The 13955-nt window shown below is 36.5% G+C and overlaps 1 protein-coding gene across 5 annotated transcripts in view; it reads left to right on the top strand.

The window, feature by feature from the left end:
* Window positions 1–13955, top strand: part of NTNG1 (netrin G1) — a 152673-nt gene that overhangs the window by 98150 nt on the left and 40568 nt on the right. For all 5 annotated transcript variants that reach the window (XM_065742712.1, XM_065742685.1, XM_065742695.1 and 2 more), the window contains exon 5: window positions 8126–8152. In XM_065742712.1, the coding sequence (XP_065598784.1) occupies window positions 8126–8152 (27 nt within the window). The remainder of the gene's footprint in view (window positions 1–8125; window positions 8153–13955) is intronic.

Raw genomic sequence — 13955 nt, forward strand, 5'->3', positions numbered from 1 at the left:
GTTCTAGATACAGAGGAGAGAGAGACAGCTGTCATACATTTGATCTCAGTGGTATCTTACAGCAACACACTGCATTTTAAAGACACAGTGGGTAAAAATTGTTTCCTTCTTCTGCTTTTATTTGCTCAAGCCTTTACCTCCTTAGGAGGAAATAGGCAATAATACAACCATATTTATTTGTTACTCTATGCATTGTTTTATAGACTTGGCACATCCACTTCTCCAATCTGTTTCCCAGATAGAGAATCCTAATCTATTTAATCTTGTCATATGTAAAATCGATGCCACATCTCCAGTTACTTGTTTCATTCCTGCTCTCTTCTGGCTCTGTGGTGACATTTTTTGACTTGGTGAGGCTAAAACTACACGTCATATTCTAGACATGAGCGTAACATGGGTCTTTTAAAGTGGCATAAAAAAGTGTCTGCTTTGTATTTTGTTATTACACGGATCAGCCCTTAAGCCCTTTTTAAGAAGAACTGGTGTCACAGTGACAACATTTCTTCTGGCATCAAGGCTGACATAAGTGACAGGTTATATGTTACAGTTATTTGTTCAGAAATGTCATATTTGAGTTCCTTTAAAACACTTTTCCAGTGAATACAACCATATGGCAATTCTTACTGCTTGATATTACTTTTATCTTCAAAAACAACTTCTGGTGACAGCAGACTTTTATAAATTCCTCAGTTTGAGAGAATGTCTCTATCCTTTGTTGTGAGCATCAATGCAAACAATTAATTTAGTTTTTAGTATTTTGTGTTGTCTATCTACCCAGTCATCTCTCTGTTAAGCCTTCCATTCATGATGTGTTTATTTAAAATAAATAAATAAATAAATAAATAGAATATTTAAGTCTGCAGCATTGATTCTCCAAATACTATCATTTATATTTACCTTGACAGATCGTTATGCTTTTTTTCCTGTCTTTCTCTACTAACCTAACTTATACTTGTGAAGGCCACCTTTCTAAAGACTTCTTTATTCTGCCATTTGGGTTATGTTTTTGGTAAAGTTCATTTTTACAATCTAATTTTTTTTAATTGGTTATATGTAATTATTCTGAGTCTCTCATAGATTTCGACATGTTTCTCCATTGTCCTCACTGTATTTATTTAGTTGCTTTTGGTTTTCTTTTAACTAGCTTCCTCATTTTTATCTGCTCTTTCTGGAAGTTAAATATATCTGCAGTGGATGTTTTTCTCCTTTTTTCTCTCAACAAGTATGTTGGCTTTCATTCCAAAGTGGTTCTCTGATAACTGCTTCTTGAATCAGGTCCTATGCACTACTAAGAACTAAATAAGCTTCTCTTCTTGTTGGTTGTCTGATTACTTTGCTACAAGCAGCAATCATTCATGGTATGTAAAAGCTTCATTTCATTGTCACTTCCTGATTCAATCCAGCATGAGTTGTAGCACATGAATTTTTGCATTATTCTGTAATATCTCGGCAGGGCCAGTGTAATTTCACTTACGCTGCTGAGTTTCACCATCTCCATCAGGTGATCAGTAACATAGCCCTAGCACCATACTCTCTCTAGTTAGCCATAAATTCTGTGAATGTTTGTGAATGTTTGGGGGGATATATTGGTAGAATTTACTTATCTAACTTGATTCTGAACCTTCCTTGGTGTGCTACTTAAATTCCCCAAGGTCACTATAATTGGTCCTCCATTGCAGCAATGTCCTTTGATTCTTTTCCTCCTTCCAATTTTCAGAGTCAATCTTCTTCATCTAAGACAAAAATATTTTTTGTTTGGAATGGATTTGAAGCTTTTTTTCTTTTTTAAATGAGTGTTAAATAAGATATAGTTAAAATGTAATTGTATAAATGGACTTTTTTGTTTTCAGAAAACAAAGATTTATCTAGATGTTCTCTGATGTTAGCTAATCTGCTTAAATTCAACAAGAAGCCTAAGGACTGTTTCAAAATCTTTCCAAACTGGTACTGACATTGTTTCCACCATCCTGATTCTGCCATTTTGGTAGCCAATGAGGCTTGCTCATACCTATTCAAGCTATAGCTCAACACAAGAGCATTCTACGCTATATTCCACTCATAATCTAAACCTTGGTATAAAGCTGATATTTGTATCCTTCTCATTTTTATTTCAAGTACATTTTTAGGAGAATGCAAAGCATTTTTCCCTAATTTTCTAAAGACATCAAATTCTTTGTTATATACTGGTACTACCACATAGCATTTATTTTATATTTTCACTCTATCTTATTGACTATTTTGTGATTACATTTATTCCCTTGTGCTGCCACATTCTGCAAATAGTTTGTTCTGCAATATGCTTCGACACTCAAAGTGAACTTATTGAATTTCTCAGTACTTGGTATTACAAGATAGCTTTTCTCTCAGCAGTCATATGTGTCTGACAGCACCAGCCCTTGTCTTCCTTCTGTTGTTTAGATCATCTCTGGCACTTATGTTCTTTGCTCTGTCAGACAGAGCTGTCCAAGACTGTGCTGGGCTCCCATCCATCAAAGCCAGCTTGCTTTTTTGTCAGTCCTCTACAGCCAATAACCTGTACCAGAAATGCTTGACACTCGGCTAAAAAATGCTTCCCAGCTGCTACCTGACTTTGCTAATTCACAGTTCGACACGAAGCAAAGGACTGACCAGGATGCAAGGAACACTGGTGGATTTTTCAGTCAGCAGTTAGGCAGATAGTCTGTCTGTTAACAGAATTTCTCCGGCAGCAGGTCCCCCTCTGACAGAGCAGCCTCTGTCTCAGCAGCACAGCCCTAATCCTCCCTGAACAGGAAAAGACGTATGAGGCATCTCTGCAGCACAGCTGCCACAGAAACAGTTCTGGCAAATAGTAATGGCACTTAAAGTATTGCACTGATTACCCTCATCTGTGTTTGTAGTTTTCTCCATGAATATTTGATGACACAAAGCCATCTTGAAGGACCAGCATAAATGAAGTTGGCAAGGAGGTTGTATGATGGCAGGCTTGTTATTCAGGAATCTACGTAGCAGGTACAACTATGCCTGAAAAGATCATGCAGTCAGTTGTCTTTTCAAGGCAGGCTCACACTGCAGATACAGTCCCATTCGCTGAGGGTGCTATTCTCTGAAGCAGCAGTCAGGAGCTTTCCAGTGCCTACTTCCGTGAATGAAATAGAGGATGTGGTCCTGTGTGATCTCAGAGCAGAAGAATGGGGCATGCTTAAGAAGAAAAATGTTGTTTCTTAGCAATTCTGATAATCTTTCATAGAGAAAAGTCACAAATGCAATAATATGTTTCAAAACAGCGAAGTATCTTATTGTTATCATATTGCATATTAATGTTGGCTTGTGAAGCTTATAGAAGATGTAAAGGTATGAGAAGATGTCATACACAAGCTGTATGAGGCTGGGAGAATTACTAGTGGAAACAAAGTCATAGAATATCTGTGTTAGGAAGACTGAGGAACAGAGAAGTGACAAGAAAGCCTGTAAGTCATAAATTCATTTCTCACCTACTGGTTGTCCACTGCAATGGTCAGCAGAATATTGGAGGTACATACCTGAAAACAGTGTACTATAAATAGCACTTGCTATATACATACATATGTGTGTGTGTGTGTGTGTGTGTGTGTATATATATATATAAAAGGGGCTTTAAAACTTATTCTTCAGCACTCTGTACTCTTTTTTTTTACTTTGCTGAGTTGTTTATCTGCCCTGGTTATGGCAGCAACTGTAGCTGGAAAACGAAGTGCTTCCATCTCCTTCACTTCTTTCAAACAAGTATGTTTTCTAAGTATCAATTGAAGAACAATGGAAGAGGCTTCTAGGCCTTAAGCGGCAGAATGGGAAGGCAAAGAGCCTGTTACAATGCATTCAGTCCTAGAAATGGTCAGAGTGAAGTTTTTTGAAGCTTCCTAGTATATCAATAAATTATGATTACTTGAAACAGTCCTTTGATCTCACTGGGAGTTTTGAAGACAGAGGGATTTTAATCCTGGTTTGGAGTCACTAAAGAAAGAAAAGGCTCAAATTTTAAAAGGTTTTGTTCAATAAATAACTTTCCTATTTATTCATGGTGATATTGCTTGGGAAAGCAGAGGTGGAGGATAAGAAATTTCATCTAAATAGTTCTTTATCTGTGAATTGAAAACTTTTCAATCTTTATAGAGTGTGCAACTGCAAAATTAACAGTAGCAGGAGTTCTGTGGCTCTCACAACAAAACATGAGCAAAAATTCCTGAGAATGGTGTCTTTCTCAGTGCGTGGTCCTTTGCCTCAATACAGTGTGACAGTACACGAAAAGTTTACGTCTGCGATCATAACAATCACTCCCTTTGATGAAGGGTTTATGAGATGCTAAGTTCCTCCAGCTTCTCAGGGCTTTAAATTATTATGGAATTCAGAGCTTCTGAAGTTGATACTGACGATCTGATATTGTGATCTTGCCTCAGTGGAGAATTTACAAATTTACAAAGGGAAAAGCCTCTGCGGGGAGTGCTGTCATGCTGCAGCACGTATGTCCCAGCGAAACAGATCGGACGTGGCAGCCTTGTTCTGACTCTTTGCTATGGGATTCAACTCTGTATTTTACTCCTGTTTAAGAGCCAAAATATGTGGTGTAGGGTGCAATTATAAGGACATCTCTTTTGTTAGAATAGCTCTCACACAGCTTTGATCAACAATTAAAGAGTCCAAAATTGCATTGCACTATCTATTCCTGTATCTTCTCATACCTTCATAGCAAGCAGTCTAAATTTTCAGTCTCTAGGCTGCATTCACCTCACCTGGATAATTCTGAGGGACACTGACTACCTGAATTTGTGAGGCACAAGCCAGGTGTAGTGCTCTGATAGCAGCAGGAGCCTGTCCCTGGCCCTCCATCGTGTGGCAGGTGCACATCCAGCCTTGTGATGGTAAAGGCAGAGAATCCCATGGGAAAGACAGTAGCCAAGACTGAGTAGCCAGAATAATTCCCCCATCCCAAATGCTCTCTGAGCCCAGGAAGATACACAGCCTGGCTGCATTACCTACTCTTCTGGCAGAAAGCATGCAGGTACATTTGATGGTCAAGGTGATAAGAGGGGCTGCAGCATATGGCCTGCTCTGGGACTGCAAGCTGCAGTATGGCTCTTCTCACTGAAAGCTTGATGACATTCCTTTTGGTTACGTATTCCATATTGAAATAATCTGTACAAGAAATCTAAAACCTGCTTTCTTTGCAAGCATCCAATTTGTGGAGTTTTTTCTCCATTCTCAATAGTCAGCTACATGGTATCTCATTGCTAAAATAACCCATTTCCTGATAATGGGAAGCAAGAAGATTACAAGACAGATGCAGAAGACCATATGCAAGTAAAGTACCAGATTTTTTCTCTCATCTAACGTGCATATTTAGATGCACTTACAGCAAGCATGCAGTATATCAAATCACCACCTTCAAGTCAAGTCAAAAATAGGAAATAAGATCAGAGGCTTCTGCAGTGTTCAGCGCTTTGGGGGCAGGAGCTACCCTGGCTCTTTTCTCAGTACAAGACCCCTCATTACAGTGAATAACCATCCCAGTGATTCCAAGTTGAAGAAAACTTAGACTGAACATTGCTTTGGTCTATCAACTCCATATTCATATACGTAGTCACTTGATTTTATTAATTTAGCAGAAGAGAGTTGTGCTTGGGCCTGATTGACCTATCTCTGAAACGTGTTCACACCGTGTCACTGGGAAGGGCTCACAGATCTCACCACAAGGCTGATGGGAACCCATCGTGCCAGGGGATAGTGTCCCACCCAGCTCCCAGCAGCTGCCTCCCCACCGTGCCACAGCCTCCCTCTATGGCCTGCATGCACACCTCAGGGCTGGCTCTGCTGCACCAGAGCTGGCCTCAATATGCAAGTCCAGATCTTCCAAAAGCACCAATACTAAGAATAAATTTCCCATCATATGCACACTTCAGTTTTTAAGGAGTGTTAATAGATCTTGTCTCACGGCCCTACGCAATCACCTCTTTTCTAGACAAACCCAGAAGTGCCATTCTCACTCTCTTTAGCAGAAAGGGCATAAAGTAGAACGCTATCAACACGGTCGCTGCACGTAGAGTAACTGGCATTACAAAAATCACACTAATATAGAAACTATGGAAAGAGCAAAAGAGCTTTTCGAACAGAACCTGAAACAACTTTGCAAGCTTAATTCAGAGCCCTTCGGGCAAGCAGGTTTCTTATTCTTATTATTCTCTGCCCAGGAAGCATTTATCACTATGAATTTGTTGAAATGTTTGAAAAAGAATAAAAATTGGAGATCAGACTTGCAGGAAAACCTCTCCCTTTGCTACAATCTGTTAAGGACAGAAAGGAAAGGATATTTGTGAGTGTGTGTAGGAGAGAAAAGAGGTTTGAGGTGGGGGTGTATATTGAAGGAAATACAAATACGGTTTCACAGTGGAAGTGTGAGAACACAGGATATGTACTTTATCTAATACTTTTGCAGTTTCCATCAGTGTATAAAGGAAAATGAATTCTGCTAATTTAAAACATCTATAATGACTTGGAAAAAAACTTCTATTGAAACTTTCTATTGAAGATTTTTAATTTTAAGGCAATGGTATAGAAGTTCTCATATAAATCTATTCCAGTTGAAAAGTACATAGTGAAATAAGTTCTTTTTATAACTTTTAGAACAAAAACATGTTCTATTATGATTATAGTCTTATTTACCTTTTAATATTGCATGATTTAAATTTATATATGTGCGTGTGTGTGTATATATGTATACATATATGCATATATATACATATACATAGATATATAGAGATATATAAATCATATTTCATTCAGCAGGGGCTTCCTGAGTGCAGGGCCTGTCCCTTTGGAGGTCCCATCTCCCACATATGATGTGAAAGCAGAGCATCCTTTCTGGCATGTGCCCCAGCACTGCCAGACCTGTTTAAGGTTATCATTTTGCACACATAATTACTTCAGCTTTCTCCTTGCCAAGCTAGAATTTAGTAATGATCCCTTCTTGACTCTACCATTGAACACTGAACACATTTAACATCATTTACCTCAGAAACATTCCTTCACTCCAGGTTGCTTAGTTGCTGAATAGTCCATATGATCTCCGAGTAAGACAGAACTTCAAGATAGATTTTGAAAGTAGTATAGCAGATGTTTAATGGAGAAAACAATTCCTGCAGTAAAACGCATGCTATTAAAGTCAATAAAACATACAGAAAGAAAACTGTATTTAACTGAGAGGATGCAAATAGTCAGCATTTAATTACTGATCTGCGGTTTAACACTGGAAACTACCAAAAGTACTATAATCGATACCATTTAATATAAAGAAATTGACATTTCAGAGAAGGCAATGTGTCCACAGTTTTTGGACTTGAAAAATCACTTTGTAGGGCAGAAATGACCACAAGCTACATGTCGGAACTGCATCAGGCAACAGGACATCCCACGTTACTAATTCAGCAGAGGAGTTCTACTCCTCAGCAACCCCACTTCTTCTAGTAAATGTCACCTGCCTCTGGAATGGTTTCCCTGCATTAGTTCAGCTCAGAAATTGAAATGAAAGCAGGGGAAAAAAAAATCAATGAAGGGCTTAGTCAATATGACAAGCCTAATGCATTAGATTGTTTTGTTCAGTTATATTTATTTTCCATAACTTAATTTAGGTGACCATCAGGTAAAGGATGAAAAAAATAGCTATGTACAGTTAATGCAACAGAAGGTATTAACTGATTTAAGCAGCCGGCCAAAGCAGTTAGCAATGCATCTATCCTTTGGTTATTTTTTTTTCCCTAGATCTGCATAATACATGCATGAGTTATATTTTTATCTAGAGCATTAAACCTAATGGCTGGTTAGTTCAAATACAAAACTGTTCAGAACAAATTCATGAAGTTCAGAGATCTGGTATGGGTCCCAGAAATACCCATCTGTCAATACATTTTAGTGGTCCCTGCGGTCTCATACTGAAAAATCTAAAGACTCTGCATTTAGAAAGGGCTGGGTAAATGCTGGCAATTGCTAGGATCTATTTATTGATACAATATTCTGAAAATGAGAATTATTTTTTTTTCAGAATCTTAGATGTAATAGTGCTGCCAACTACAGTAAACAGCTAACAATATCTTTTTATTGTTTTCTTTCTCTACAGGTATACCCAGTATTTCCAGTATTGGTAGTAAGTAAAAAGAAACAGTATTGTTTGGCATTTTCATTCGGCTTCTTGGATCTAGTTTCCCAACATCCCTCTCTGTTGTAGATGATGTTTTTTCTGAAATGTGCTGTACCGTGAAGGGGTTATGTACTGGCTTACATTAACACAGAACTGTATTATATGGTCAGAGAGAATGTCACTCCTGACAACACATCTGCCTTCAAGCACAGATTTTCTCATTCATTCTTATCAGCGGATGAAAAATGAGTGCTGTAAAAATGAGTGTTATATAGAGAATTAAAACTTCCACAGAAAATATTTCTTCAGTATATTTTGTGAAAGTGTTTTCTAGTAACATAGAAGTAAAGGACAATTAATTTTCATGTGTTTGTATGTGTAGATATTCAGAGAGAACAGAAGATTCACAAAAATACCTTTCATTTTTGTGTAGTAGCTTAGTAACCGCAGTGTATCTGTTCAAATCTTTGCATTAGCACCAATAGCCTTTGAACTGGGCTTTTAAGCACAGAGCGAATAGAACTGTGCTCCTTGTAAAAATAGTTTTGCTTTTATGTATGCATATAGAGCATTAAAATATTACACCAAAACTATGATAATATTATAGTGCTGCAATGTAAAGAATTAGCATATCAAGGAAGTAGCTGATTTATCGTGTAAGAACACTTGAACAGAGGAAGACTATAGGAACCGAGCTGTGAGTCTTAGCTGAGTTCCACAGCAGTCAAGTGCACACAGTCAGGGCATGTCAGCTGCTTACAAATAGAGTGCAGGGCTAGAAATATATCGTGCTGTGGCTGACTGAAAGAATATTCCCCACAGCCTCAGCTTTGCAGAGACTTTAGACACAACTCCTAAGTTATGCAGAACTATCACAATGATAAAATATCACTGTAGTAAAATACAATTTGCTACACCTGATAACCAGCTGAAAAGCTTCTAATAATTTGGATAAAGCTGCTTCTCTTGTTGTGATGCATAGTCAGGTCTGTCAATTTATGAATCAGCTCCGTTTACGGAAGCTCATGAACAGCACTGATTTGTTAAACTCTAGGCAGCAAGCTAAACACCATCAAAACTAGCATCCTTGTAAGTAAGAACAGTGTTAACAGCTGAATGCTATGGCTTCTGTTTGTAGCTTTAAATATTGAAGCAGCATCAATGACAATAGCATGCAACTGAAAGTCTTCAATTTGAATAATGCAATTTTCCTACTTCAATATCTCCTTTGGCATTTCATGTCTGGAAATGGATAGTGATGTGATATATTAAAAACCATCTGTTTATACATACACTCTATAGCAAAAAAAAAAAAAGAACTAAGTGAAAGAGAAAAGTTTATATTGGTGTTATCAGGAATATCTTGCCATTAATAACAGACATGGGATGAATGGGAAAATAGGTCTTTGGAGTATGGTTGTGCTATATTTTCTTAGTACTGTGTTGCATGGACTATACAGTTGTGTTTTCACTTCATGCTCCATACAGCCTTTGTCACCACATCTACCATTTCTGAGCATCAGCAGATGTTGGCCTTTGAAAACTTAATAGGGAAACTCAAATACCTTTTGAGCAATGGTGACCTGAAAGGATGCAATGTTGACCTCTTTGTATTTTACACAGGGTTGATTAGTACTGTTTTCTATTAAAAATGAAAAAAAATCTGTTCAATGTTCCAGAAGAAATAGAAGAATTAGTACAAGCTTGTGCTTTATCTGAAATGTGCTGTAAATATCTTGGAATAATATGTGGTAGAATTCAACAAATTTCTTTACTTATCTGGAAAGGATGAAGCACGAGCATCTCTTCACAAGCACAACACTGATACTCTGCTTGTTTTTTTCATACTTTTCTTCTTAAATAGCTCAGGGAAAAAAAAAAAGAACTCTACTTGCACAATGTTCTGAACATTTTTACTATAGGATAGAAATAGCAGAATTATCAGTTAAACAAGGATAGAACCCATAAATATATTCTTGTCTCTCAGAAAATTTAACGGAAGAACAACTAATACATAAAACTGAAAAAGCTTTGTTAGTTGTGGCTGCTTTGATGAATTCTGCATTATTTCTTCTGTCTATGCTGTTTGTCTTCAAATCAGCAGAGTTCTTCCCTGACTCGGGGCAGGAGTTTGTTCTCAGGAGTTACTGTTTGGGTTTTATTTTGCCTGACAGAAAACACTACTATGGGCGCATTGAGTTTTGTGTTCTTCAAGGTTTCTAAAGTAATATAAGAAGGGAGCAGGAGGGAGGGAATTAATGGAAACCAGCATATAAATCAGGAGCCACTGCAACCAGTGTTCATTAAACACTCTGAAGACACCAATGAAAGCATCCCCAAAGAAAAGATGTATTTAACTGTGTGCACATATACACATCATTCTGTATTCCTTTTATAATTCAGTGATCTTGTATTAAGGCAGCTCATCATTAGTTTGAGCACAAAGAAAGAGTGGTCATTAAGTAAACATCCTTTCTGATCATCTAGAAAATAAATAAATAAATCCGAGCTTTCCCATTAAGGTCATTTATACCTGCTGCTGTCTACCAGATGAATAATAGGTTTTCAACCCTTCTAGCATTCTTGATTCCAACACTGTCCCTTTCAGCATTTTTCAGCCATACCTGCAAATATATTTGGTAAGAGCATTAGCAATTAATGAGTCCCAAAACCATTTCAAAGTTGTAAGGTTTATGATCAGCAATGCTTATATATAGTACTTCAACATTCTGAAAACTGCATTATTTTACTTGCTAAAGTAACCATTGTATAATTTTACAGAGACCAGTGCTTCAAAATGTTTGTTATTGTGACCACATACAAAAATTACCAGTTTGTACACATATGCCTTCAAAAACCTGAATCTTCTAACCGATAGCTTCTGTCTTTATTCCTGTAAAGCATAACACCACTTATTATGCTAAACAGTTTGTTATAAAGGGTATAATTAGATACAGGATAAGATAGACATGATGTGCAAATAGCTCTGTGTGGGTGATTATCACCTTAAAGCCTGCTGGTGGCAGATGAGGTAGAGTTTAGAGACAGACTGTGCACCCAAGCGCAAGGTGGAATCAAGATATTCAGATGGTATTATCTGCTTTGTTCTCTATATTTTTGTTTTCTTTGCAACCAATTTAAAGTTAAGAGAGCTTTTATTTTGGAATGACAATGCATAGAAGACATAAAATAAAATAAACCTGGAATGGGCTCTCCTATTTTATTGGTTTCTTAACCTTGAAAGATCTGGTAGATATCTTTCTGCGTTAAAAATAGCATTAGGATGAGTGTAACTTTGTTTTAAATATTTATTGTGAAGTTTTGAAGTAGGGAATATAAATATTAAAAATTTGTGAAAGCAAATACTAGAAAAAAATATTTTGAACCTGATTTCACCCCCTTGCACCAATCAAGAACTTCACTCACTAAACTTACAGTGGGATCAAAGTTATTACAGTGACAAGCAATGGACTAGATTATATATGTAACACCCACACATGCCATTAGGACATAAATATGCATAACTAGGCTGTGATTATTTATAATTATTTGAGGACAAGTTTTACAGAGAGAACTGAATCTCTTTCAAAACACTTAAATAGTTTTCAGATTATAAGCTTATTGTATGTTAGCAAAATATTCCCATTTCAATTCAGTTTTAATGAAATCTGACCTTTTAATAAATAATGCTGTTAATCAGACACCTAGTCTAAGGCAGTCACCTTATCTGAATAAGCAGTTACATGAAGACAGTAGTGGTACAATGCACTCATTTTAATACCAGATCTGAAAGTAAATTGAACATTCTAAATCAAAGACATTGTGAGTTTACTTACCTGACAGGATCCATAAGAAAGCCATTCTTCTTCCATGTAACTAGGATTTCAGTCTTGAAGTCCACTATGAGGAGTCCCTTCGCTGACTCCAGTGCTGAACGGAATCCCGCTCCTCATGGAGTGATTTCTAGTATTCTCCTTAAGGAAGCACTGATAAACTGCTGGGCTGAAATTTGTGAGAGTTTTTGTTTTAGTTTGCTTGATTTGCCAGATCCACCAATTTTAACAGATAAGAAGAGCCATTCTCTCCAATCCAGTGGATGTGGCCAGTGGCAGTTCTGTATTGTTTCTCATTTTTCATCCTGAAGTAACTTCATCATCTAGGATTAATTACAATTAGTAGTACAGTGCTGCATCAGTCTTTTCAGGACTTTTTTTAATTTGCTGTAACATAGAGGAGACTATTCAGTTCCCTATTTGTTTTAGCTGTTAACAAACCATCAAGTGATAGGATGCTACAGAGACACTATACAAAGCAACATTTTGATATGAATTATGATACCCACGGAAAAAAATGTTGCATTTGCGACTTGCAAATTTAGATGCAGTTACTCAGAAAAGTTTATGGAGAAAAGACAAGATCTATGAAGATATTCAAAAGTACAGCATCTTTAAAGCTTGGGGAAAAAACACTGGGAGTAAGAAAAGCACTTCTGTATTTTATTCCCTTTTTCTTCTTTGTCCCCTAGACATGAAATCCATTTATTTCTTGGAGTACAGGGAAGAATTAGTCTTGAAATCAGCATTCTGATTCTATTTTTTTAATAAAAAAATAAAAATAAAAAATTAGAATTATTCTATTTTGTAAAATAGGTTTTGATTTACTGTTCTTCATCAGTTTTGACTGTCAGTAAAGTAGTCTCAGTCCACAAGTGAATTCCAGCACCACTGTAGAATAAAAGTAGAACAAATCAAAATAAAAAATACTTTTGCAAATATTTCTTCAAATACTGTAAGTACTTATAATTGAAGAATAGTTCTTCCAACCTCATTATTGTGAGATTAACTATCTCATACCTTAGTTAAAAGCAGTGGATTTTTTTTTTCTGAGAGCAGCTCCAAAAATTTCCAGAACTGGATCACTGGATTTTTAAAGCCTCAAAAAATCACTTTCTTTTACTCTGAGACAACAGCTGGACAAATAAAGAACTAATTGCATTTAAATTCTTTCAACAGTTGTAAAAGATGTTATGGCTGAGGAGCTGCCATAAAACAACCACATCTTCATATTTATGCAGAATTCTCCTTTCTTCAAAGGAACAGGTAGGAAACTTCCTACAATGATCCAAAAAGATTGCCTAAAATTGGCCTGGAATTTTTTAAATACTTAATAAAATCAATGCATGGTTTAAAAAAAAATGAAGCAATAACTTTTTATTGGCATTTCTTCCCATTTCAGGAGATAGACTTTCAGTATTAATAGACTGCCAAAAGACAGATTTTTCATGAGGTATACTATCATGGTTTTACACAGACCTAAAAACTGTAATAATCATCAGATGATTTTTCCAAGAAGTGATGGTGTATCATTTGATACAAACATTCAGTTACAAAATCTCCATTGCCACTCCTCGGAGTGAAAATTATTTTTAATTATTGTCATTCTTTTTTTGTTCAGTATTAAACCTAAATCTACCACTGTGCTCAGCAGATGCTTATATTCTGGAAGAAGCCAAATTTATTCTCAATTATCTGTTTAAAATAGGCAGTGGCAAGACCAGCTTTCAACACCTTCTACTGGAATCACTAAATTTACGTCTTTTTTTTTTTAATAATTTTACATGTTTTAAGTCAAAGTTTTAGGAGACTGAACTTAAACATAACTAGTCTCCCTCACTAAGAGGGAGAACACAAGTTCTCTTTGTCTGCCATTAGAGTGAACATTACTTAAGACATACTGTTTTACTATGAATAATTTTTAGCAAATGCACTGTTTGTGGACATTAAACATTTTAGGAGATGAAAGAATACAG

This window comes from Cyrtonyx montezumae, unplaced genomic scaffold, assembly GCF_038088225.1.
Source record: "Cyrtonyx montezumae isolate F1298 unplaced genomic scaffold, pur_monq_1.0 scaffold_1, whole genome shotgun sequence".
Classification (NCBI taxonomy): domain Eukaryota; kingdom Metazoa; phylum Chordata; class Aves; order Galliformes; family Odontophoridae; genus Cyrtonyx; species Cyrtonyx montezumae.